General features: G+C 44.5%; 1 protein-coding gene across 3 annotated transcripts in view; it reads left to right on the top strand.

The window, feature by feature from the left end:
- The first annotated feature begins 272 nt into the window (after nucleotides 1-272).
- The window catches only part of Chst10 (carbohydrate sulfotransferase 10), a 32227-nt gene continuing 4867 nt past the window's right edge, over nucleotides 273-27632 (top strand). Inside the window, exons 1-5 of one of the 3 annotated variants that reach the window (XM_008845869.3) lie at nucleotides 273-656; nucleotides 2486-2581; nucleotides 13849-13979; nucleotides 21810-21901; nucleotides 25610-25844. In XM_008845869.3, the coding sequence (XP_008844091.1) occupies nucleotides 13880-13979; nucleotides 21810-21901; nucleotides 25610-25844 (427 nt within the window). In that variant the 5' untranslated portion in view covers nucleotides 273-656; nucleotides 2486-2581; nucleotides 13849-13879. Of the gene's footprint in view, nucleotides 657-2485; nucleotides 2582-13845; nucleotides 13984-21809; nucleotides 21902-25609; nucleotides 25845-27632 lie in introns of those variants that run through there. The other 2 variants (XM_008845871.2, XM_008845872.2) reach the window with 2 other exon arrangements.

Genomic DNA, 27632 nt, shown 5'->3' with positions numbered 1-27632 from the left:
GGAAAAAAAAAAAAAAATTAAAGAATGATTATTGGTCTGTTTCGGGTAGGTGGGGGAGGCTTTTTCTAAGTTTATGGTTTTGTTTGCCTTCTCAAACGTGTTTCTCGGCGCGGCGGCTTGGCTGCTGGCGCATCACTCTAATCTTTGGGGATGGGATGCCTTTTCCTCCCCAGGAGCGTTTGCAGGGGCGGGTGTGCACCAGGGCCCTGGGATGCTGGCTGCGCCCCCCCTCCTCTAGGCTCCCTCCGGCGCGGACCGCGTGCGCGGGCACGTTGGCGAGGACGCGCGCGGGCAGCAACGCGCCGAGCCAGGCTGGTGCTCGCGGGCCGCGGTGGGCGGTGGCGGCCTCGCCCCCCCTAGAGCCGGCGTGCGCTCCGCTTCCTCCTTCCGGCGCCGGGACCGCCACCTCCCTGCGTCCCGCGGGCCGCCGGAGGCCTGGGGCGTGGCGGCCACCCGCGCTGCGGGGACGCCTGGACCGCTCCGGCTGCGCCCGCAGGCCCCGCGAGGCCCGAGCAGAGCGTGTGGGGCGGCGGAGGAGCTCGGCTGCACGGAGGGTGAGCTTGGGGCTCCGCTGGGTCTCTGCGCCGCGGGCCCCCACCCCCACCCACCGGACGGAAGGGTCAGCGGACGGGCTTTCGTGAGCCAGCGACCTCAAGGTGTGTTTGGGCGCCCGAGGACCTCCCTGGGTGGAGAGATCACGGGAAGAGCATTCATCACTTAATTACGAACAAGGCGGTGCCCTTGTGCGGGATGCAGTGATGGATGGAACGAGTGATACCTGGACCGTGCATACTCTGCCTCTTCATCCTGGGCTGGGAATTTGCATTTTCATTCGCGGTGGAAAGAGGAGGAAAATGCCCAACTTGGGTCCCGGGAGCATGCGGGGAAGGAGGAACCTGTGCAACCTTTCCGGAGAGCGCACGATTGGGCGCGGGGAAGGACTGGCTGAACAGCACACTAGCTGCCAGCCGGGTCCAGCCTGCCCTCCGCCTCTGACTTTCTGACGGAGAGGCCTGTCAGAAGTTGGAGGTGGAAGCATCAATGTCTACACTTCTGGCTGGGAAGATGAACCAGGTTTTCCAAAAGCTGGCGTTTTTATGCCCTCCCAGTCTGCTCAGGGCAGGAAAAGGCTGGGCAGTGAGTGCTGACCGGCCAGCCAGGTTCTGGTTAGCTAAGGGGCAGGGCTGTCATAAAGGTTTATTTGTCCGAAACCCCACACTGGGGCTCTGAGCCAGGAAGAGTTGGGTTATTGCATTGGGCGATTTGAGCTGCCAGAGTGAGGAATGTCTAAGACGTTCTTAAAACCAGGCAGCTCAGTTTCGTTCTGGCTTGCTGATCACCAGCCACCGACTTCATCTCTTGGGGGTGACTGGGTTAAAAGGGAAATTCAAAAGAGAGAAATGGCTTTACCCCTCCTCCCCTTGGATAATTAGGGCATTGCCCATCTTGAAGCAGAATTGGAATTTCAAGATGGAAAGAGAAATCTTCCCATGTTTGCACTTGATCCTGAAGAATAGAATCTTGAAAAACCTGACAAAGTCCTCTCCTTCCCTGAAATAAAATTAAGGATTCTTGCAAAGCTGAGCAAAGAATGGAAAGAATTTGAAATATTCTGGGCCATTTGCTGTTATAGTCGGGCTTTTTGTTTTTTTTTTAAATAAAGCTTCAGGGGATTGTACAAAAAAAAGGTAGGAGAGAGCCATGGGGACTGTGAGGAGAGGGGTCTCTTAAAGATTTTAGAGATTACAGAACCCAGAAGATTCTGTTTTCTTCTCACACAGATCTGGAAAAGTGGATGACAGTGTGATAGCAGTTCATCCTTCAGGCTTTGTGACATGAAATTGCCTTAAATTTTCACATTGAGTTTTTAGAATGAAGGCAGTTGTATATTTATTTTGCCAGAAATGCCATTAAATTTATAATCTCTCTAATTCCATGAGTTTGGCTTCTTTCCAGTTATTCATTCATCAAGTGACATTTGTCTAGAATCTATCTGCCAGGTAATGACGCTTGAAGGAATACAAAACCTGGAGAACATCTGTCATCGGAATACTGGATGATGTTGTGTAGGGATCCTTTACCCGGTGCCAAACAAATGAAACAGAGTGGGATTGGATTATTTTTTGCCGAAGATTTTGTTAATAATTTCAGTTTTCATATCGTTACATAGAAAGTTTTTAAATAGTTGTTAGTAGATTTAGAATATTTATTTGTTTATCGAGAAATCCAAGTGCTACCTGCTCCTATGAGACTTATTATACAAAATATACTTGACTAATCAAAGTTCCATTTCCCAAGTATAAACTGTGTCATATTAAGACAATTGACCTGCTAACTTTCAGTGATACTTTGTTGTTGTTCGGTTCTGGTTTTGGGTTTTGGTATTTTGAGCTGGGGTCTCATGTAGCCCAGTCTGGCTTCCAACTTGCTATGTCCTTGAGGATGACCTGAAGTTATTATTGTTATTTTTACTTACCCTTTACAGTAACAAGAGAAATCATGAACCTCAAGCAGGGGAAATACAGCATGGAAATGTGATCTCCCAGGCCTCAGATGGTGATGGAAAATGTGAGCTCACCAGGTATTAGACCATTGCTATTCAGTATTCTTGTCTTCTCCTTTCTTGCTTTTATAGACATTTTAGGGGAGGGGGAGGTTGAGACCAGGTCTAACTACGTAGACCTGGCTGGCCTAGAGCTCACAGAGTTCTGCCTGCCTCTGCCTCCCGAGGGCTGGGATTAAACACATGTGCCACCACACTTTTAGTAGAGATTTTAGGAAACTTAAACATCTGAATATGTCTAGGCACACTTAGAAATGTTTCCTTAAATATAATAATAGGGGCACGTGCATTGGCTAGAATTGAATTGGTACTGGCTAAGACCTATGCCTGGCATGCAGGCATTTGCTATACATCTTCCTAGTTCTCATTAGTGTCTATCTTGAACACTGATCTGTTCCTCCCTGGATGGATTTAGGATGTGTTTCCAGTCTGCTAGCCAAGGACAACCCATCACTCTAAGACAGTGAATGGAAAGGATTACAGCAGAGAAGACAGTGGAAATTTCTGAACTCACATTCAGAGAACATTTACTATGAATTGAAGAAGTTCAGTGGCATGTAATAGAACCTTATATTGTAAATTCTTGTGCCATACTGTGCTTTAAGTTGCAATTTAGTACTTTTGTGACTACATTACAATTCAAAGTCAAAAAGCATGACCGGACCAAGGATATCTCCATCATACCAACCCTTGGGGTCTAGTTCCCTCCTCCCCCAAGTCCTAGATAACTAGTTCCTTGTTGCCAAATTCTGTGACGTTTCCTTCAGTGTCTGGATATGTTTTAAAAGTTGAATACTGGGCTGGAGAGATGGCTCAGTGGTTAAGAGCACTAGCTGCTCTTGCAGAAGACCTGGATTTGATTCCCAGCCACCCACATGGCAGCTAACAACCATCCATAACTCCAGTTACAGGGGAATCCAACACCCTCTTACCTCCACAGGCATTGCACCACATTGGTGCAGTTATACACATGCAGGGAATACAATCATAATAAAATAAAAATAATAAAAATTTTTAAAAGGTGAATACTGTCCCTGCAGTGTCCATGTGTGACAGGGTGAGGACCATGAGTTTCCACCTTAGCAGAGGGCCACCAGTAGTGCTGCTCCTTTGGCCCCTCTTTTCCTCTTTCTCTTGTTACAAAGCAGACACTGGCCTCCTTGAACTTTTCAGAATTCTAAAACCTAGACTGTGGCCCAGCTCTTTGTGATTTTCTCCCTCCCCCTTCCTACCAGATGCTTTTAAGTGAAAATAACCTTTATTACGTTAAATAATAACGTATACAAAGATGCAAACAGTGTCAGTCATTTTCTGCCAGATGTTTTGGTCAGTTTATAGTAAACACAGAACCAAAATCTGCGTAGTCTTAGTATGGAAATTTTCGCAATGCTTATTAGGTCTGGTAGAACACTTTTCTTCTGTGTTTATAATTTGTGCATTTTTTACGTTCATTTGTTGTGTGTGTGTTTACAAATGTTCATGTGGCAAGATGCAAGTGTAGATGCAAGAGACCGCTTGGAGTCCATTCTCTCCTTCTACCATGTGGGTCTCAGGTATCAAATTCATGTCCTTAGGCTTGGTAGCAAGCTCCTTTATAGAGCCATGTCACTGGTTCACTTTGTGCATTTTTAAGATTGACTTCAAAGCACTGAGTCATGAAAGTGCTTAAATAGAGAAGCTCCAGTAAGCAGGATTTGCATGTATAATATGCTGACCACATGCTAAGTAAAACATGCTATAAGTGTACACTAAAAGTCCTTTGAGTCCTGTCAACTTATGAAAAGGAGCAGATCAATATGGGTGATACAAGTATATTCAAAAAAAGTTTAAAGGGAGTTACTGGTATTTGGAGGCAAACAATGGTTTGCTAAACAGTAACTTCAAATGCATCTTTTGAATCAATACTAAAAAAAAAAAAAAAAAAAAAAAAAAAAAAAAAAAAAAACCCTGGGTCATTACTAACTTAAAATACACATTTTTTTTTTTTCAGTCTTTTTGAGACAGGGTCTCCCTGTAGCTGCAGTTGGCCTAAAATGTACATCATTGTTTTTTTGTTGTTGTTGTTGTTGTTGTTGTTGTTGTTTTGGTCTTTTTGAGGCAGTGTCTCCCTGTAGCTTCAGGTGGCCTGGAACTATGTAGACAAGGGTGGCCTTTAACTCACAGAGATCCACCTGCCTCTGTCTCTGCCTCCTGAATGCTGGGATAAAATGTACATCTTAATTTAATTGCAAAATCTTTTCACAATCTTTGAGAGTAATGAACTGTGACAGAAAAAAAAAACTAAACTTACCATTTTGAAAGCAAGCGTTTCCTCTCAATAGGTGAGAGGAACGGTAACCTCCATCTTGTAGGACTAAAAAGAAGGGTAGGATCTGGCATTGTGTTCTATTTCACGGTGTCCCAAGCATGGCCAAACAGTCTCCAGTGTGAATGATGCCAAGCTGTGGCCTCTACAAGAAAGCTATACTGAGAGCAGGAAGTGTGTGTTGCTGTGTTCTTGCTCCAACATATACGAGTCTGATCACAGCGGTCCAACTCTTCAGTGATGGCCATCAGTGCTCTGTGTTTGCTCTGAGGTGCCTGGCTGCTCCCAGTTCCCTGAGTATAGCCTAGTAATTGTGGTCCATAGTCACTTAGCAGCTGGTGACACTGGGAGGACATCACCATGCAATAGAAGGCAAGTGGACACTTCTGGTGTGTCGAGGGTGGCATCGGGCATGTGCTCAGCTGAATTTAACTTGTAAAACTTCCATCAATTTTGACATCATTCTATCCCAGAGGCCCTAGCTTTTATCCCTGTACCCCCTTCTCTGTTAAGCATGGCTCTTTCACCTAGCTACAGGTGATTATGCACACCAATCTCTATTAGAAAGCGACACTGAGAGTAAGAAGTGTATGTTGCTGTGTTCTCAGGGCCTAGAACATCCCCAGCTCAGATCAGCACCTGCTGGTTGAATGAATGAATGAATGACTGGCCAAAGCTTGTTTAAACTGAGTTAAATGGGCTTGTGTACCACAGGGCATTTTTCAGAACCTTTACTAAGACGATGTGTGTGTATTAAAAACAGGGTGTGGTAGGTGGGATCAGACTTGATCACATAGTAGGAAAGGTTTTCTGCTTCAGTCAGGGAAAGACATTGACAGCTGAGAAAAATGGATTTATAGGCATCTTTTATAAAATATGGGAGAGGGAAAAGTTGCATCAAAAGATGATAGTGATATAATGGATGTCATTCATGATTACAAACATTCAAACTTGTGATGCTTTTCTTTTGTTTGAGAGAGAAAAGAGATATAGGCTTCTTGTAAATTCTGTTCTGTTTTTCCCTGACCCTGTTTTCCCTGTAATTAAACACCAGTTTTGCCTGTGAATTTTCAGAGCCCACTCTGGCATGGAGTCAGATGCTGACATCTTGACATGCGAAGGCCCCATTTAATGGCTGGAATTAGAAAAGCCTTGAGATGGATGTGCCAGCTCCTGGGGGCTGGGGCTCGGTGTGCAGAAGCACACTGTGACCAGAGAGGTGTGGGTACACTCAGCTCTGCCACCACCATTCACTAAAAGTGGCATAATGGGAGTTGTATTAGCTCCTTGAACAAAGGAGAATTAATTACAGAAAATGTCAGGCTTTTAAAAAGCTATTTACCACCTGGCCATAGGGAAAACAGTGGCCTTTAATGGAACCCTAAAGGAGACTGCATGGCAGGACTTAGTCCCCTTCCAGATGTACATTGTTAGCCCCAACCATGACATCCTCCGATGGAGGCCAGCCCCATGGAGAACACATTACATTTAGACACAGTGCAGAGAACAGAGAACACTCAGAGGAGTAGGACTGAGAATTTAAAATGCTTTTCTTCTTGTTTAGAAAATGGGGCCACATTCCTACTGTGTCCCCCACCCTACCCCTACCCCCCCACAAAGTGAGACACATCTTAATTCTACAGAGTATAGTTACCCATAGATGGGAGAGCTGGACAAGAGTGAAGTGAGGACAGTGACAGAAGGTCTTAGATGCTAATTAAACCTTTCAGCTGTTGATTGAGAACACATGTAATTCAGAGAATCAATAGACTGTCTTGGCTCCATGATATTTTTGCTGCCAATCGTCCTGGAAATGCAGGGAGAGTACTTATTACTCTAAAATCTGCATTTCAACAAGATCCACAAGAGATTCAAATGGACATTGAAATTTGAGAAGGCTGGGGGCAGGGCTGGATCAGCCCTTCCCTGTCTTAGGTCCTGAGGATATTGTGCAGAGATTTTGAAACCTGCCTGGGCTTCACCTCCAGAGACTCCTGTTGCCTTGGATCCCAGGGTATTGCTGTTCCTCAAAATCTCTGTAGTGAGTCTTAACATACAGCCAAAGCTAACAACCTGCCCTCAACACAAAGCCAGACTCATGAAGTAAATGTTGATGAATCTCAGAGGCAAACACACATGGTTAGCTAGACACACCTTTCTTCAGGACTCATCAAAGCCCAACATCAGACTGTGGATTTTCCTGGCTTACTCACTGGTTTTGTTGTGTGGGGGGGGTTGTTTGTGTGTATGGGTATATATGTGAGAGTGCGGTGCATGTACTCACATGCATATGGATGCTGTCAGTCAACCTCAGGTGTCATTCTTTAGGCACCATCCATCTTATTTTTTATTTAAAATTTCTGTGTATGTACCTGCTTGTCTGTATGTATATGTACCTGCAGTGCTGGGGGAGGCCAGAAGAGGACATCAGATTACCCTGGAACTGGAGTTACAAGCAGTTGTGAGCTACCCAGTGTGGGTGCTAGGAGCCAAACTTGGGTCCTCTGCAAGAGCATCAAGTGCACACACCTGAAGAGACCAGAACAGGGTGTCAGATCCCCTGAGCTGGAGGAAGGAGCTGTTGTGAAGTGCCAGGCTTGGGTGCTAGGAACTGAACTCTGGTCCTCTGAAAGAAGAGCAAGCTTTTAAACCCCTGAACCATCCCTCCAGCCCCCTCACTGAAGATTTAGTCTATCAGTCTTATAGAACATTTTAACACAGCTGTGACATTTTTTTCTGTAAATTTCACAGCATAACCTGGTCACATCTAAGGGTTATAAGTTACAAAAGTAGCAATAGGGAACTAAAGGGAGTGGGTATTTTGAGAGAGGGCTAGGCTGTAGTTTCACTGGTTTTGTCTGGTGTGCTCATGTAGTATATGACTTAGAAACCAAGGTCTTGCTTATCTAAAATTTTAGCCACATTAACTTGGCTTACAGCTTTTCCACTTGTGCTTGTGATATCTGGTAAGTTTTTGTACTAGGCTGTGGGGTGGGGGTTGGGGAGCCAAATGCTTGAGTATTATGTCTATCTCCCTCCCAGCCTCACCAGCTGGAGTGGGCCTCTGGAGAGCCACCGTGGGTAATGTAGTCTTTCCTTGAAGGCCCACTTTAACTCAATTTCCTCAGCCTATCTTGAGATAAGGAAAAACCTGCCTGTTGCTGCTTCTGCCAGAGGTTTTGTGTCTGATGTAAAAGTACAGCAGCCCAGGTGAGGGGACAGTGGGCTCCAGACATGCTTATGATCCTTTGTTTCCTTTAAGAAAGCTTAAGTGAGGCTGGAGAGATGGCTCAGAGGTTAGGAACACTGGTTGTTTTTGCAGAAGACCTGGGTTTGAATCGCTTATCTAAAATTTTAGCCACATTAACTTGGCTTACAGCTTTTCCACTTGTGCTTGTGATATCTGGTAAGTTTTTGTACTAGGCTGTGGGGTGGGGGTTGGGGAGCCAAATGCTTGAGTATTATGTCTATCTCCCTCCCAGCCTCACCAGCTGGAGTGGGCCTCTGGAGAGCCACCGTGGGTAATGTAGTCTTTCCTTGAAGGCCCACTTTAACTCAATTTCCTCAGCCTAACTTGAGATAAGGAAAAACCTGCCTGTTGCTGCTTCTGCCAGAGGTTTTGTGTCTGATGTAAAAGTACAGCAGCCCAGGTGAGGGGACAGTGGGCTCCAGACATGCTTATGATCCTTTGTTTCCTTTAAGAAAGCTTAAGTGAGGCTGGAGAGATGGCTCAGAGGTTAGGAACACTGGTTGTTTTTGCAGAAGACCTGGGTTTGAATCCCAGCACCCACATGGCAGCTAATAACTGTCCGTAACTCCTGTTCCAGGGGATCCAAAAGCCTCTTCTGTCCTCCCTGGGCATTGTATGACATGGGTTCCCTTACCTACATGCAGGCAATACATGCATACACATAAAATTTTTTAAAAATTGAAAAAATTAAAAGTTAAAAAAAAAGAAAGCTTAAGCAAAGCCAGAGCAGAGTATATGTAAAAGGTACTTGTTATATTATTTTCTGTAGTTTATGTTTTAAATATTTTACCAAATTTTAAGAAACTGAATAAGAACTAAAAAGGACTGGAGAAATGGTTCAGTAGTTGAGAGCACCAGCTGCTCTTGCAGAGGACCCCGGTTTGGTTCCCAGCTTCCATATGGTAGCTAACAACCATCTGTAACTCCAGTTCTAGGAGATCCAATGCCTTCTTGCCTCCATGGGCATTGCACAACATGGGTGCATGTACGTACATGCAAGTAAAGCACTCAAACACATAAAATAAAAATAAATAAGAAAAAAATTTTAAAGAACTAAGAAAGAGAGATGAGTTTGCTAAGTATTCTGGTACACGTTGACTTTGCCAGCTCAGAAGTTTTTCCTGGCTAGAAAAGTATTTACCACTCTTTCCTATACCGTAAGTGGTAAAGAAATTGTGGTTAATAGTAGTAAAGTAGAATAAAATGAAACAGCAGCTAAAAGCATCAGGGTACATGTATGTAGGAGACATTCTTTAACATTTTGTTCATTTTTATTGCAAGGAGGATGAATGTCTTTTTTTTTTTTTTTTTTTAACAAAAGCAAGTCTAAAGTAAAAGGGTCACCTCCCCATCCTCTTAAGATGTTATTCTGTGTTTATGGACATATGTCTACATGTGTGTACAATTACATCCACATACAAAAATATATATATATACATATACATATAATTTTTTATTAACAAATTGGATCAAGCACCAATTCTGCAACTCCATTTTTTGTATACGGATTTTTGTTGACACTTTGGATTTATCCAGTTGGCTTGGCTTTTAGTGTAGCATTTTATGTAACAATTTAGAAGTTTTTAGACTCCAGAATAATTTCTTAGCTCCCCCAACTGGCATGTTTTTTTTTAAGGTATATTTTATTTATTTTTTGAGACAAGGTCTCACTATGTAGCCCTGGCTGGCCTTGAACTCCCTGTGTAGACTGGGCTAATCTTAAAACTCACAAAGATCTGCCTGCCTCTGCCTCCTGGGTACTGGTATTAAAAGCATGCTCCACCATGCCTTACTAGATTGATTTTTTGTTGTTGTTAATGTGTGTGTGTGTGTGTGTGTGTGTGTGTGTGTGTGTGTCCATCCCCATGTGTCTGTCCCCATGCATCCATGAGTGGGTATGTGCATATGAGTGCAGGTGCTTACAGAGACCAGAAGAAGGTATTGGTTAGATATTCTGGAGCCGGACTTAGAGGTGAACAAGCACTCTTAACTGCTGAACCACCTCTGCAGCCCAACATGTTTTATGTCAAGTATTTATTCAAGTACATACACATGCCGTTACTTAGAAATATAATCTGATTTTCAAGTAACTCTGAAGCTCTAGGTTGTTTCCTAGTATCAGTTAAGGGATATTAAATAAGTAGCTACTCACATGTAGAGGCTGGAAATATTGTGGGGCTGCAAAACAGCCTCATGCTTTCCAAAGTTTGAAACTCTTTGGCAAGCTAGCTCCTGACATACCTTTCAGGTCTTCTGGTTTTCCTAAGTGGTGGTCAGTGTGGTGCGGCAAATACTGACTGTTGGCTCCCTGTGCACCTGGCACTTTCTAGTCCTTGGTGTGCTTAATCAAGTGGCATGACCTTACATGTCAGGAGGGGTAGTAGGCAGTGTTCAGCGGAAGCCTCAGGCTGCCAAGTGATAGAGAGCAATGTTGGGGTACCAGTGGGATAGGTGATGAGGGAAACTTGCTTTTTCCTTTTGGAGTGAAGAGCAGATCCTGCTCAAAAGTTCCCAGAAGCCCAGTTGTAAAGAGCCCAAAGCAGGACATGGGGTCATGTGCCAGCAGCAGTCTGGCCTAGTCTGTGCTTGAGGTATTAGTAAGGGACTAATAGTTTTCTCAGGGGACCTTTTTGAGCAGGGGCTAGTTTGTGCACATATACTTTCTAAGTCTTTATGTCACCCTGGAGCCACCATGCATCCTAATCACAGTCTTAAGGAGGAGAAGCAACAGATGAGCTGTGAAGCCAATAGGAGGGAGAGCTTTGCACCCTCCTCCCCGAATCCTGCATTGCCGCTGAGCTGGGAAAGGAAGGGGCTGTCAAGATATCGGCTCAGAGGGCACTTAGGCAAGTTAAACTGGAAATTAAACTTATTTGAAAATAAAATGAACTCATTCGATGATACTATTAATTGGGTGATAGTTAAGGAGATACTGTGACGAGCCTGAACACATTGGCACATATGCAGGTGGCAGTGTTACTCATAGAGATGGGAAATTTGGGACCCAGAGAGCCATTTATGACAAACCCACAGCCACCCAGCTAGGGGAGGAAGAGGACAGACAGGCCCTGACTGCAGCCCAGGTGGGAGCCTTGGAGTGGAACTCCTCCCTATACCAGCCAGGCAGTACATCTGCATTTCAGGGAGCTCTTTATTCATTGTCCTCCTGCTTCATCAAGTGGTGAGCCCAGTGCACAAATCAGATCAGATCCCTTCAGAAGGCAATTCCCACAGACATTAGATTCTTCTACTATAAAACCTCCCTGGAGCCTGAAACCAGGCACAAGGTTACTCAGGGGCCTGAATGCCCAGGAGGTACACAGGGAATGAATGGAGCAGGTGACAGAGTAGGCAGTGCCCTGGTGTTCTCTAATACCTGCTGTTCAGAGTGAACAAATCTGTGTGTGAGGGGGTCAGCTCATGTGGTTCCCTCATCTGTGATCACTTACTCATAGCACATATCTCAGGAGTGTGTAGGCTGTTCTGCATAAGGGCCTCTTTGTTCTGAACTGCATCCAGCACTTGAGACTTGTCTCTGGTCCCTATACTGCAAAAGACCTGCAACTGAAATTTCTCTGCAGGACACTCCCACTCCACCACCAATGGGGATGACACCTCCAAGTATCATTGTCTTGAGTACAAGTTCAGTGGACTTAAGGACTACAGGGCCCAGCACCGTCTAACCCTCACCTGTAAAAGGGAAAAGCAGTAGTCATCTGGGATGGCATCTCTGCCCTCCTTTCCTGTCTTCTTAGAACATACCACACTCGAATAGAGTAAACCAGAAAGTCACAGAGTTGACAAGGAGTTAAGCAACCTGGTTCTCTGGGGTCTGTGGGCTCTACAATATGCAGTAGGTGCTGTTCCTTTATTGGCATGGTTTCATCTCATTGTCACCCTAGGAGGGTAAAGGCCTCCTGTCAGAGGTGGGACACAGAGGCCAAGCCATAGAGCTAGTGGCTTAAGAGCCAGCTTGCATCTCGGAAATTTTACTTTGTACTCAGCTTCCCAAATGAGGAGGGGGGAGAGGAAGGAGACTTCAGGGAGCCTGCCTCAGGCAGTTGGGGGATCTAGCAGGTCCCTTAACAGATAAACCATAAGGCACAGTTAAATCTGAATTAAAAAAAAAAAAAAAAAAAAAAACAACAGAAAACAGCAAATTGCCTTTTCACTGCTAAGTATGTCCCATGCAGTATTTGGGACATATCTGTAAACAGTTATGTGTTGCTTACTTGAAACTTAAACTTAACTTGGTATCCCATATTTTTATTTGTTGAAGCTGGCAACCTTACTTGGGGATACTCAGGACACAATAGGCCTTACATATGTGTACAGAAAAATAGAGACTAAATTTATTGTTTATCTGAAATTTAAACTTTAACTATACTCATGTTTTTGTTTAATCTGGCAACCGTACTTGGGGACTCCAGAAAACACATTGGGCCTTGTGTGTGGCCACCTGAGAGTGATTCACAGGACACCCTGGAAAGGCATCTTGGGAAGTGGCAAGTACCTCATCACAGGCTGTACTCAGGTGGGGCTTGGAGAACCGCTTGCATGTGCTGTGGAAAGAACCCGAGCTTTGGGTGCCTGGTTCCAGGCCCTAGAGCACAAGCATTGTGGAAGAAGGAGTTTTATTATTTTGACTGAGCTCCAACCAGACAGGTTAAGAAGCTGTTTCTGGAACCTGCTGTTGGCAGCAGACTGGGGACCAGTTCTGTTGTCCAGATTAATGGCTAACCTAGTCAGCTGGTGGAAACAAGCCTAGTGTAATCTCTTTAGATGGTCTTGGCCTGGCCTGAAGTGCCACTTGAAATGAAACACTCATGTTTACCTCTCTTGCTGAGGATTGTTGGTGACTTCCAGGTTTCTTATGTATGTCTGTAGCAGAGAGTGACTTCTATGACAGACTGAGGACGAATTGACATGCCCAAGATCACTCCTGAGCCTTGGTACTAGGAAGAACTCACCCCCAAGGTTCACAGACAAATGACTGGCTGTGAGAAGCACAGGAGCTCATTTCTTTGCTGTTTTATATTCTCTAGGTGCGGCTACATCTTGTCAGCCAGGCAGCACTTTAAATGCAGCCTTTCCTGATTGTCTCTGTTGTTTCTGCACTCTGGAAATTACCCAGCAAAGATCTAATCTAGTCTCTAGCAGGGCTCCTGCTGGCCCCTCTCTTTCCAGGTCCTTATACAGACTTCTTGCTGTGACACTGACCAGGGCCCCGACAGGAGTCAGATCTGCAGCAGCAAAGCCTTCTCCTGGATTCCAAAAGCAAACAGGGAAGACATTCTGTCGTTGTCACCCTCCTCTCCTGGATGTTTGAAGTTGATTGCATATAAGATGTACCCTTCAGTAGTATTCATTAACGCTCAAGTCAAAATAACCACTGTAAAGGTTGGCTCAATAGTTAAAAGTGCATATTACTTTTGCAGAGGACCTGGATCCAGTTCCCAGCACCCACATGGTGGCTAACAACCACCTGTAACTCCAGTTCCAGGGAATCTGATGCTCTCGCCTGTCATCTGTGGGCATTGCATGCATGTGGTACACTTATATACATGCAGGCAAAACATTCATACACATAAAATAAAAATAACAAATTTTTTTTTTTAAAACTCACTGTAGAAAAAAGAAAAATGTTCATATTGGTATTGGTTCTGTGAATTGAAATCACCCATTCTATGTTATTCTAAGTGACAGAAGTATCTGATTTGTATCTTCCAGGAAGGATCTTGAATGGCTCCTGTTTGACAACATGCACCACCAGTGGCTTCTGTTGGCCGCATGCTTTTGGGTGATTTTCATGTTCATGGTGGCTAGCAAGTTCATCACATTGACCTTTAAAGACCCGGATGGTAGGTATGCTTTGTGATCGTTTCCTAGTATCAATTAATGAATATTAAATAGGTGGCAAACACTGTTCCCAGGTACATGTGCAAGTGATGGCTGCCTCAGAGCCAAAGGATATGCATGACTTGTGAACATAACAGAGACCTAAGAGAGAGGTGGGGCATGATGTAGGCTCGCCTCAGGTTCCTCCAGTGTGTCACCCTCAAAACACAGAGGTTCCCTTCCTGCATCATTTCTGAGCTCCTTGCAGAAGGAGTACCACAGTCCCCAGCCTGGGAGCCTCCAACCTCATGTTGTAAGAGCCATGGTTGCTCAGTTTGCCTGGGTGCCACCTGGTGCTCCACACTGGTGGCATATGTTTGAAGTCACCATCATTATGATGGAAGGTGGGCCATTTAAATGTGTGTTGTCAGGTTGCACTGTTGGATTTCATGTCCTCTTTACTTAACAGACATTCAGAAGAGGATTATAAAGAGCTCTGGATTTGTTCTCTGTTCCTGTCATTTGTTTACCTAAGCTTCAGCATTCTCTCTTTGAAGTGGACATGCCTTCCTGCTCCAAGGGACTCCCAGCTGGGGCTCTAGTTAGTGAAGGACTAGCTGTGTCCAAGGAGACATGGGATGGTGCTCTTCAACTCTGCACTGCTCCCTCTAGGGCTAAGTGGAGGAGCTGAAGCACATGGGCTTGTGGGGACTGTTCATTAGTAGCTATAGACTGGCCAGAGAAGTGGTTCCTAGGGAACTAGGACCAAAGAGAGCACATCATCTTTGCACAGTGCTTTGTGTATCCTCCTGCTCTAGGTGGCTCATTACAAATGCATTTGTACCAGCAATGTTCTTGATCTGCTCTGTACCAGCCTGTGCTGTTGTGTGAGCAGTGGGCTGCAGGTCTCTCTATATCCCCAGAACTCCAGGCATGTCCCTGGCTGTGCTGAGGACCATCAATAGCCCATACCTCCTCTCCATCCTTTCTGTTGCACTTACCTATGAAGAAACAAGACAAATCTGCAGGGAGAAGAGGGAAGCCCTGAAGTCAGCCCAGGTGGTGGTTCTCATGGCTGCAGTTGAGGGTAGTTACAAGTCACGTAGGTTCTACGTGGCACTCACCACAAGTCTCTCGTTTTCTGCCAGAATCCTTGGGAGAAAGCCAATGGGGATTGCATGGCCTGGGAAACTGGTGTTACACTTGCTGTGTTGAGTGCCAGGGCCATCATCTGCCTGGGACTAGAGGCGCCATCAAAAAAGCATATTTTATGAAATCCACAAAATTCAATAAAAAATATATTTAAAAAAGAAATAAGGTGTAGGGAACTCAACCTTGTCCATTTTTAGTTCTGTTACTTTCTCATAGTATGTTGAAAATGATCAGAGAGAGAGAGGGGGAAAGAGAGAGAGAGAGGGTTCAACCATAACAGTGCTAGTGTGATATATACATATCAAGAAGTGAAATGCAAACAGCTGACTTGGTTTTATGCAACATTTCTATAGGGGCATGTATGGCAATAAAATATATAATGCTTTTTTTTTTAAGCGACTCTTAAATCTTAGAGTTTGAACAGTGATCTTAGTGTGACAGTTTAGGGATGTTGGCAGCGTCAGCACAGTCACCTGCCACCAGTATTGGTGATCTCCCAAGAAGACAGAGAGTGCTGCTCCTCCTGCGGCCACTTCCCCTGCAGGGCTCTGGAACCTCCTGTGGTGAGTCGGATAAATTCCAAGCGTAAGGGCCACAGGTGTGGAACAGCTTGGAAACTGAAAGTGGAAGTGCTGCTGAGAGTGTGACTTGTCTCTAAATATCACTTCTTTTATTCTTCAAAACACACAACAAAGCTTTATTTTAAATGCCCTTTTCCACACGGCCTCCCTTTAAATGTCAGAGAATTTCCCACAGTTTGCAGATAAGCTGACCAATTTACAGAACTCTTGATTCAGTGATAACAACTGCCCTGCAGAGATTAAGCCAGTCACATTCCAGGAATTTGCTCTGCTGATCTGCACAGGAATGTCAGGCAAGACATCTGGTTAGCTTATTTCCACAGAGCAGTAGTTAACAAACAAAAGTCCTCTCTCCAACTCTTCAATATTGGTCTCACTTCTACAGTGTCCACTTAACAGCCATCAGATATTTACTAACTACTTGGGGTGCTAAACATTATGAGGAGGCAGCATATGTTGCTCATATCTCCCTCAGAACATTGTCTGTGAGCAGTTTCTCCCCAACCCATCCCCGGGGAGGGGGTAAGAAGGACTCCTTTACTGGGGCTGAGATTTTTTTTTAATAAATAATTTATTGGAATTTTATACATGCATATAAGGTGTTTTGATCAAATCCATGCCCACTCCCTCCCCTCCAACTCCTCCCATATATCCCCATCACTTTTTTTCTGATAACTTCATATACTCTTTCTTCTTCTTTGATTTATTTACTTATTTTTATGGAGCTTTTGCCTACTCTAACATTCCCCCCTCTGAAGAGGTAACCCTAAATTTTTATAAGGATTAAATACAAGCTCCCAAATACTTTAGACATTTTTGGCTTTTAGAACAGAGTCTGTTGCTAAGAGGCACAAGGACACTCCGAGTTTTAGCCAAGAAACTGGCTACTTTTCTTTGGGGTCTTTTTACCCTAACTGCCTAGCCAATTCCTACCTCCTATTCTTGTCACACCATCCTCTGAAGAGGTTACCCAAATTGCCAATAGAGAACCGGGACGCAGACCGCTCTGGCTTCTTCCATGCTGAACAGGGATGCAAGGTTGAGGCAATTGGACCCTCCAGTGGGTCTGTCTAAAAGACTCCCAAACTGCATACTCTTATCTCTAAGGAGAAAAGAAAGTCCTTGAATTGTGAATAGGAGATGTGAAGGAGAAGTAAAGGCAAGAGTAATTAGCATTACCAGTTCTAGACAGTGTACTAGAAAAAAGTCAGAACTGGGTAGATGTCACTTCTTGATAAAGAAAGCATTGAAGGGCAGGTTACAAGGTTAAAGTGTTTTTAATTTGTTCTGTTAAAGAAAAAAAAAAACCAAGATTGTGTATAGGTAGCCATGGTGGTGCACACCTTTAATCCCAGCACTCAGGAAGCACAGGCAGGCGGATCTCTGAGAGATCGAGGCCAACCTGTTCTACATAGTGAGTTCCAGGCAAGCTGTGGCGACAGGGAGACCTTGTCTCACAAAACAAGATTGTGTATACTATATCTTAATGAGACTTGTATCAATTATAGGTAAATAAACTGAACATGGTATACCTGCCATCCCAGCTCAGGTTCAGGGATTGATTGAGCCTGTGAATTACAGACCAAATAGGCAACAAAGTAAGATCTCATCTCAAAAATAAAACAAACCAAAGCTGAAATAATAGTTAAAATATGTGCCCTTGCCTTTCAATGTTTTCTAATGAAAGACCTTTTAAAGAACACCTTTTCCAGTGAGGTCTGATCAACAAAATGTCACAGTGTTGGGATATTAGCATGTTGAATATTATCAAAAAATATAGATGCTGGAGAAGGTTTGTGAAGGAGAGCAGCACCTTAGGGGCACTGGAGGCAAAAAGCCATAAAAAAAGATGATCTTCAAGATTTAAAAGAAAATGTTACTGCATTTTTCTTATTTTGTGTGCATGAGGGAGGGTATGCCACATGCCAGGGTGTGTATGTAGAGGTCAGAGGACAACTTATAGAAATTGGTTGTCTCCTACCATGTGAGGCTCAGGGATCGAGCCTTGGTGGCAAGTGCCCACTAAGCCATCTGGCCAGCTTGACCTTCAAGATTTTAACCTGGAGAAAAACTTTAGCACAGCTTACCAAACATCCCAACTCTGCCTTAATTTGAGAGGTCGGAGGCACATTTGGGCCCACTCCTGGTGCCTTCCCTGCAAGGTGATGTTCAGATTAGGATACTGTCACCCATCAGTGTGCTGTGAACTCAGACAGCGAGAAGATTCTTTGCTTTCAGGTCCCATAAATTGTGAGGTCTCTGTCACTACTTAGCCCAGCCTGTCCTGACTCATAGAGGATCTAATGTCATTGTCCCCAAGGTATCAGGTCAGCTCACAGAGATGAACATCCATCTGCTTACTTCTGAATGAAGGGAGCAAACTTACTCAAACAGTATCTTGTCGGTCTGAGTGATTAAGCTGGCATAGTCTCTAGAAGTTAAGTACTCAGTGTCTACCCCAAGGCGTCAACTGGCCTGGGCTGGAAGTGCCACAGACTTCTCTCATCTGCCATCCTGGATTTTTCTAGACTGTTCTGTCATAGGAGACTTTTCAACCTCACAGGCTGTAAGTTCTCACATGCTGGCATTTGTTTCATATACATTCACACTGTTTCTGCTCTTGGCCCCAGTGGTATCATTCTGAGGAAGTATCTAACAGCCCAGTCTCCAGGCTGAAGTTCTGTTTCTTCTAAAGTGCGTTGGAGGATCCTTGGCCTTGGTGTTCAGAGGAACATGGTAATATGGTTGTCTCTGGGGCTGCTTTTTCCTGCTGGCTATCTCATCTGGGAAATGGATTCCTGGTGCAGAGTCCCAGCTCCAGTGTGTATGTGTGTTTTCTTCATGAGTACTGTTCACGATTTCCCTGGTCACTCCAGCTGAGAGACGGGCTCGTTCGTTCTGAACTGCTGCTGAAGCCGTGCTTGCCACTGTTGATACTTTTATGGTTTCACTCAGCTCAGTGATGGAGCCACATTTGTGAAATGATTTATCCTTAGCAAATTTCATGTCCTATTGATCAGATGTTAATAGCAAGACTTGAAATAATAACACTGAGTGGGTCTGGTGGGTCTGTCAACAGGAGTTTTCTTCCTTCTCTTGGCCTTCCTCTTCTAGTCTTTGGCCTGGTCTTGACCCCTCAGCTTGCTTCTATGTGGCTGGAGGGCACAGCTCATACTCTGGAATGCCTGCACACCCTGCTCCCAGCATGGATGGCAGACCAAGTTGTGAGGTTGTGAGAGACCGAGTAGCTACGTGGCACAGTCATCAGTGAGGTGAGGGATATGATTGTTTTTAGAAAAGCAAAGCAGTGCTTCACTTACCATTTCAGACATTTTGCACAAAAATATAAACATGATGACTGTCAGCAAAGGTGAGATCAGACAAGAAGATACCCAGCCATACTTTGAGGATCGGAACCCCCCTACCCTGAAGTTGGAGGCTTGCTTCTCAGGGGCAGCAGGGTAGAGAGAGGGACTTCTGATCTCCCAGCAGAGGTGCTGTGGCTGCTGAAAATAACTCACCTCCAGCCAAGCAGCAGATAGAGAAAACCAACCTAGCCTGTACTACCTCCTCTATCTGAATGTGGTAGAATAGGGTTGGGTAAGCTGGGAATCAAAACTAGGAAGCTTGAAATCATGAATGTGCTTATCCTAGCACATGACTATCAGGGGTGAGGGAGCATTGGTGCTGGAGGGTGAGAAGTTCCTTAGCTGTTCATGGCCTTTTGTGTGTTCTGAGTATGGGAAACAGATTACTTTCCACAGTTCACTGAAGAGCCAGTTGTTCAGCATTCAGGACACACTTCCCTATCTAAAACGTTAATAAGAAAGCATAGGTTTGACAAATCCATTTAGAATGTCAGCACTCAAAGGTGATCAATTAAAACAATGGAGGTTGGAGCAATGTTGATTTCAGCACTGGGGTCAATGGCTGGCATGCCTTTGTCCACTTATCCGCAAAGCATCACCCTCTTCACCCTCTGTCAGGCTCAGAACAGCTCATGCACACAGCTCCAGCTATGTTTGCACCTTCAGTCAAACAGGAAAAGAGAGAAAGATGGTTGTGGGCTTCATGAAGAGGTGTAGCAGAGTGTGCAGTGGGGTCCAGTAACTAAGTGTGGGAGGCATGAGTGGCATTGTAGTCGGGGCATTATAGTGTGTTCTCTTTTCACTGTGCAGAGAAAGAATATAGAGGACAGGCAGATGCTCTGTGTGCTGGAGGGAGGTGGCTATTAGCAGCTAGCCCGGGGCAGTTCTCCGGGCCACAGTGAAGCAGGCAGCATGTAGGCATTACTGACCCAAGAGAGGAACTTTTAATTTTTTCAAGTGAATAGTGCCCTTGTATGCCCAGTTTTATCCTTCTATTATAAATTTACCTTTTCTTTCTAATGGTGAGACTTCAGAATTTTTTGAAAATACATGTTTGTTTTCAGGAAGCTATAGATTATCCTTGGGTTTTACTCTAAAGATTTCCACAGAATTAGTTTGTGGCCACTTTTGCTCTGGCCAAGCCCTTGGTACTGTATTTTCCTGACGTCTGATTTACAGTCACATGGCTTCCTACAGTGATGTGAAAGCGCCAACCTGAGTGCTGGGGTTTTTGTTTGACATTAAATTTGTTATTTGTAGATCCCTGAGGCGTGGCATACAGTTTTAAGAAATAACACAGAAGGATCCTGTATTCCCCAAGTGGTAGTATCTTGCAAAACTACACTGTTGGGATCATAAGGAGGATGCTGGCATTGCTATCACCCAGCACAGAATACCTCTTATTACCTTGAGGGTCCATCATGTCCTTTGGTTTTGGCTTTAATTTGAATTTTTTTCAGAGAGGATTTCACAGTGTAGCTCTGGTTAGCCTCAAACTTACATTCCTCCTGCCTTAGCCTCTGAAATGCAGGGGTTGTGCTGGTATGTGCCACTGTGCCCAGCTGTGTTGCCCTTTTTAACCATATACACATCCCTCCTCCCCAACCTCAACTCCTGGAGCAACTAATGTGTTTTTCTCTATATAGTTGTGTCAGTTCAGAAATGCAGGTAGCATGTGGCCTCTTTGACTTCTTTCACATACATTATTCCCTGGATATTTATCCAGCATCAGTGGCTTTTTTATTGCACTTGTCTACCACCTGTTGAACAGAATGTGAGCTGTTTCCAGGTTTCCAGTTCAGGGCTATTATGAACGAAGTTTCTGCAAACATTTTGTATGCAGGGTTTATAAATATTCATTTATCTGGATTAAATGCTAGGAAGCACACAGATTCTTTTCCAGAGTCTTTTCTGCCAGCAGTGTATACATGACCAAGTTTCTCCACATACTCACCAGCATTGGGTGTGTTGGTTTTTTTTCCCCTGAAAGTTATTCTGATGCTCTATAGTACTTTCTCCTTAGAACTTTGATTTGCATTTGCCCCAGGGCCAGTGAGAGTGAGATCTTTTCCCATGTTTACTCTCCCTGCACACTTTCTTCCCATGTTTATTCACCCTACACACACACTTCCCATGTTTATTCTCCCGACACACACTCTTCCCATGTTTATTCACCCTACACACACTCTTCCCATGTTTATTCGCCCTACGTACTCTCTCTCTCTCTTCAGTGAAACATTTCTGCATATCATGCTCATTTTCTGGTCAACTGGTTTGGTTTCTTCACTGCTGAATTCTAAACTTCTTTATATCTTCTAGATATAAGTCCTTGGTTAAATATGGAGGCTACTAATATTTTCTCCCTGTGTGAAGCTTATCTTTTCCTCCTCTTTAAATGGACTTTCAAAAAGCACAAGTTTTTTATTTTGGTATTCAGTTTTTCTAAAGATTCTTGTCCTGTTTGTTTAAAAATAAAGTGTTGTGGCTTTGCATTTTACAGTTAAGCCTCAGGTTGATTTTGAATTCATTTTGATAAGGTGTGACGCTTAGGTAGAGGCTTGTCTTTTTGTCAGTACATGTTCACTTTTCCTGGCTCCGTTTGTTGAGGAGACTGTCCTCTCATTGAACTGTTTTTGCCAAAAGCCATTTGTGCATCAATGAGTAGTTGGAGTCTTTCCTGGGGCTACATTAATCCCCTCAATCTCTGTCCCTGTTGCTTTGGGAGAAGACATCTGAACCTCTTGTCTTCCAGGGTACAATGCCAAGCAAGAGTTTCTGTTCCTGACGACCATGCCGGAAACAGGGAAGTTAAGAGAGGAGAAGCATTTTCCTGAGGACATGAAGGTGGGCACAAATCCCATCCCTTCTGACATGAACACTGCCTCCTTAGGGAACAGTGTCCATGCCACATTGGAGCAGTTTCCCCCATCTGCTCCTACAGATTCCCACCTGTCCTTGCAGCCTGACTCGTAGTGCAGGTTGAAAACTCCGTAATCTGAAAATCTGAAAGTTTCAAAATTTGAAATTTTTTGATCACCACCATGTTACCATAAGTGAAAATTTCTAAACCATAAAGTTTGTGCACAGTTATGTAAAATATTGTGTAGGGCTAGGGAAATAGCTCAATGGTAGAGCTCCTGCCTAGTGTACACAATCCCCAGCACACATACACACACAATTATGTAAAATTAAATTCAGACTATATGTATAAGGTATATATAAAACATAAATGAATTTCAGGTGGGACTTGGGCTCCATCCTTAAGATATCTCTAATATTCCAAAATCCAAAAAAGTCTGCAATCTGGAGCACTATTTTGGATAAGGGATTCACAACCTGGAGTTGGCTTCACTACTTCTGTGTGCTTCCGTTCATCCATTTAGCTTCTCTTTGGTGAGGCCCATGGTCGTTTATGCTGTGTTCCTCACTTTCAGGTACTCTGTGTTGATTATGCCAAGTTCTCTACAAACTGAATATTATCATCAGGATAGAGTGTGTTGAACACAGGAAGAAACTGGGAATGTGAAAAGATTTCTGACCCAGAATGGAGTTTTAGAGTGAGGAGCAAAATAGAATCAGTCTCCAAAATGTATGGCTAAGGTAGCTGAATCTAGGAAGCAGGAGGGTCCCTCAGATCACATAGCAGCTAACAGGTCGAGGCCAGCAGCCATCCTTCACCAGCCCTGGATGCCTGGGCACTGACTCCGCAGGCTACTTTTGCACATGAATCCCTCTTTGTTACCTGTCCAGAGAGAAGGATGTATTCCAGAAGGTCCCTCCTTTGCCGATCCTCATGCTGGGTCTGGAAGGTGGAGGTCACAATTGAGCTGGAAGGGATGAAGTGTCAACCACTAAAGACGTGTATCAGCCCAGAACTAGCCCAAGAAAAGGGGCAGTTACTATCCAGTTCGCAGCAACAGAAGATAGCAAGTTAGAACCCAGTGAAAACAGAAAGCATCCATGGTCAGAGCAGAATGCTATTTGAGCTGTCTTCTTGGCAAGACATTGATGTAATAAAGATCAGGTCTGCAGAACTATTTTGAGATAACCCAGGAACATTGCTGTCAGGTTGAGGCTTCCCAGGGAAAAGACAGAATTTGGATGAACTGCAAAGACAAGAGATCAAAAACAACTATAGAAAATAGGGGGCAGGTCTTTAATAGAAGAGATTTAGGTGCTTGGATAGAGAATACCACAAGGGCAGGTAAGCTGTTGGCAAAGCATTTTGAGGCAAAGGCCCTTCTTGGATGCTCCAGCTGGGGAAAAGGGCTCTTACCCTCCCATGTCAAGTGGAAGAGGTTCTTCTGTAAAGACTGTTGGCCTGTGGGAGCAATTGAGAGCAAAGGCTCTACACCTGAGCATGATTTATTCTTAGCAAGGCACTTGACAGGGCTTGAATCTTATTGGTCTGTTGGGGGAGGCTTCTTAGAATAATTTTTATTCTCAGTGTACAACTGGAGAGCATGAGGCATAGGGAAGTTTGCGATGGCCCAGTATGCCTGGACAGGCAGTAGTGCGCTTGTGCCTCCTCCTCTTCCTACCCTGTGCTGTTGATGGCTGTCACCACCTGGAGGGGAAGGCTATGGGGAAGAGTTGTCACATGGAAGGATCTCTGAGACCAAGAACTGTTCAAGGACAATGAAACACATTGTACATTTGCCTAAACAGGAAAAGTATTTTATTAAAGGGGTCAGACTCCATAGCTTCCCTTTAGAAGTTAATTTTGTGCATCATGAAGCTGAATGTTTGAATAAAAAATAGTAGAAAATAGGATCAGTCATTAAAACCAATTTGTATGTTTGGCAAGGGAAAATGGACTGTGCTAGTTGGCAATGTAATTGAAATAAGAAACATTTTTTTCTTTATACTTAATGCTTGCAAAGTAAGCAAAATTTGCAAGTGACAAAGCCTTTTCCTCAGCTTCTAAGGAACTTGCTTGGAGGTGCTGTCTCATGGTGCAGTGTTTCTTAGTGCTGTCCAAGATCTGGGTTAGGCGTGAGATTTCAACAAGTGGGGACAGAGTAAGGCCCGTCAGAATAAGTGAGCAATAGATGGAATGGGTGCAAGACTCGCACAGTGGGTAAAATGAGGCCCCCTATGGTAGGAGCAGGGAAGGTGCCTGGCACAGGTCCTGGAGTGCTGTGCATGGTGAGTGTGGCAGGTGGTGCCAGTGCCCATGTATGGAGGAGCATGACCACTCTGCATGGAACCCCTTCCCCTTCCTAGCTGTCTCTACCTAAGGAGCAGGCCTTTAGGACATCAGGACATCATTCTTCCCTTTCCCAGGAAACTCAGGTAACCTCATGAGGGAGAAAGATTGACTTGGGCAGGTGTCCTGAATCCGGAGAGTCTGGTCATGGCAGACCATGAAGAGTGGGGAGCCAGGAACGGGCAGAACCTTTGTCATTCCAGCATGAGTATGTGCTGGAAGGCCTATGATCAGGGAGGACAGGCTGTTAACTACCACCCTATAAATGAATCGCCCAACAAGTGGGTGCTTTCAAAAGATAAACAAAAGGCATTTCAGGCTGGATAAGGTGGCACACACCTTTAATCTCAACACTCTGGAGGCAGAGGCAAGTGAATCTCTGTGACTCTAGGCCAGTCTGGTCTTTATGGTGAATTCCAGGAAAGCTGGGGCTACATATAGGGAGACCCTGTTTTAAAAACAACCCCTCCCCCAAAAAAAAACACCAAAAGCATTTGGGTCATGCATTAGGGTTAATTTAGAGATTAATTTATTAGGTTAATTTGAAATCTCGGTGGAAAGTTCTGTGTAGCTTTAAGGGAACCAGTAGAGTAAAAGCATTTCACACTGCTGAAACAGGACCTTGGCTAGAGGTGACCAAAAGAGTTGGGTTGTCAACCAGCCTTGCTATCTCAGGATGCCACTTAGAGACCCAGGCAGTTTCTGGGCAGATCGCCCATCCCACATACACCTCCTCCACCCCAATGGCCTGAGCAGCAGTAGTGATCACTGAGCAACTTCTGTGTGTACTAATAATGTCTCCTTCTGTCCCACCTACCCCATCTGCTCTTCCCCACCAGCCTCTACTCAGATACAGTTACTGTGTTCATGTGCATGCATGTGCACACACTTACCATGCCACATATTTTACCCAGTCGAGGCCTTCTTGGATATCCCCTTGAGACCTTGCAGCTGCCACACACCAAGTCAACACTCTGCAAGTAGCTTTGGAGTACATGGTCCTGCCCCCCACAGAGCCACCATGTTAGGTTCTGAAAACAGCCACAGAGGGTGCACTGTCATTTGGAACTTGAGCTTTCTCATCTTTTTTTAAGTTTATCAACTTTCTCTAGAGAAGGAAAATACCAGGAACCAAGTGGACATCCATTTTCTTGGTTACCTGTGCAGCTGGTCCATCCTCAGAACTCAGCAGGGCTATGGAAGGAGGACTGACCCCATGAAGTGTCAGAAAGTGCTGGTTGTTACTGTAGAAATGGAAGGAAAGGAAGAGAAGGGAACTGCAGAGGGTCTCTCCTCCTCCCTAACCATGATTCCTCTGTCTCTTCTATCCCTCTCACTTGCAGCCAACTGGGAAGATGCTTTCAGACAGACAGCCCGATCAGCCCCTGGTCTATCTGGAGCGCCTGGAGCTCATCAGAAATGCCTGCAGGGATGAGGCTCTGAGGAATCTCTCCCACACTGAGGTCTCTAAGTTTGTCCTGGACCGAATATTTGTCTGCGACAAGCACAAAATCCTTTTTTGTCAGACTCCCAAAGTGGGCAACACCCAGTGGAAGAAAGTGCTGATCGTCCTAAATGGTGCGTGGGGCACCTGGGGAATGTCCATCTGTGATGTGGAGGGTTTCCTGGGTGGTCAAGGGGGGGGAGGATGGCATCAAGGGAGGCGGCAGTCTCTTCTGAAAAGACTGGCAGCCTTGCTGAAGGCTCTCTATTGTTTCTCTTACAAGTGTTCTGCTATAAAAGTTAGTGGGATTTAACTTACCTTGTGTTTGTTAAAGTTTTCACAGTGTTGGGTGTGGATCCTAGGCTGTGTGCATGTTAGACAAACATTCTACTACTGAACTACACTCACAGCCAGCCTTTTCCTGTGACTGATTTAGATGGTAGTTCTTTTCAAAGTCAGAGCCAAGGGCAAGATCTCCTGGGTTTTCACAATTGTAGCCCCACCTCAGTCAGCTTGTCCATCCCCACTGGTCCCGGTTCTCCTTTATGGTGCACACTATCTGCCACCATACTCCTGGGGTGCCAGGGGCTGTGCTTTCTGTTGTGAAAAGGGCCCACATCCCCAGGGCAGGAAGAGAGTCTTGCCTCTAGGGCCTCAGGCATCTTCACTTGCAGACCAAGGATTCTAAGTTGTTTCGGTAAAAAGAAATTGAACCTTATTTTGTTTTACAGATGTATTCAGAACTAATGAACTTCAGGAAATCTGATGTTTACTAGGGAACAAATTAAATCATACAAAAGTGAGTTCATGTGCTGCAATTTTGATTGCTCATCACCCTATTTAAACATCAGGTTTCTTTAAATTCCAATTAGTTTGAACTGATACAAAATATAATTATGGCCTCTTAAATTTAGCTCAAATGAACTGAGCTCCAGTTAACAGCAGTGGGACTCCTGGTCAGAAACCACACCCTAGATGCTGTGGGCAAGACTCCTGGGGACCAGTATCATGGTGCCTTCATCTCAGAAAGCTGCTCTTGGCATTGCTGGTCAGTGCGGCCATTTTCCATTTGCCCAGGTCGACTGGGGGGAGCCAGAAGAGCAACAACTCATCTTCTGGTCACATAGTATAAAGTTAGTATGTTCCAGAGTGCTGGATTTGTGAATGGAAGATGAAGTTTACAAATCAAATTGAAAACAACATACAAAAAGGCTCACAAATCGACCACAGCCCTGTGAAGCCTCCTAACTCACAAGGGCAGGATGAAATAGGCGCAGGCGGCAGGGAACATTTGTATCAGAATGCCTCTTACTACCCTGGTTGTAAGTGTGGTTTTAAGTATGTTACAAATTAATCTAAACTGCAAACAAGGAATCCCCCTTGACATCAACACCCACCAAATGTTTGGTGAAGATAAAAACTAAACTGATGGGAGAAGGCATTTGTCATCCAGATCTTGTTTTGTTGTGTAGCTTCATCTCAGAAATCTTCAGTTTGTTTATAAAACAATGTATGTTCATATGTTTCCTCCTCATTTCTTTCTTTTTTTAAAATTTTTCTTTTTATTTTTTTAATGATGAATATATGTATTTGTCTGTGTGGGTATGTGCACATGAGTACAGGTGCCCACAGAACCCACCAGGAGCTAGAGTTACAGGTAGTTGAGAGCTGCCTAATGTAGGTACTGGGAACTAAGTGTGGGTCCTCTGCAAAAGCAGTATGCACTTGTAACTGCTGAGCCATTTATCCAGCCCCTCTTTCTCATTTCTAAGAAAAAGGAAAACAAACCAACATGAAAACACAGGAGTGGGCTTGCCAAGTCATACCATAAAACAGGGAGGGCCCAGTGGCCAGCCTTAGTTGACTCCCAAGGTGCCTGGATGGTAAGCAGGGTCAGGTCCACAGATCTGGTTCTTCTGTCA

The sequence above is a fragment of the Nannospalax galili genome, unplaced genomic scaffold (genome assembly GCF_000622305.1).
Source record: "Nannospalax galili isolate Female #2095 unplaced genomic scaffold, S.galili_v1.0 scaffold182, whole genome shotgun sequence".
In the NCBI taxonomy this organism is placed as follows: domain Eukaryota; kingdom Metazoa; phylum Chordata; class Mammalia; order Rodentia; family Spalacidae; genus Nannospalax; species Nannospalax galili.
The sequence above is the reverse complement of the archived record's forward strand: the minus strand, read 5'-3'. Positions and strand labels throughout refer to the sequence as shown.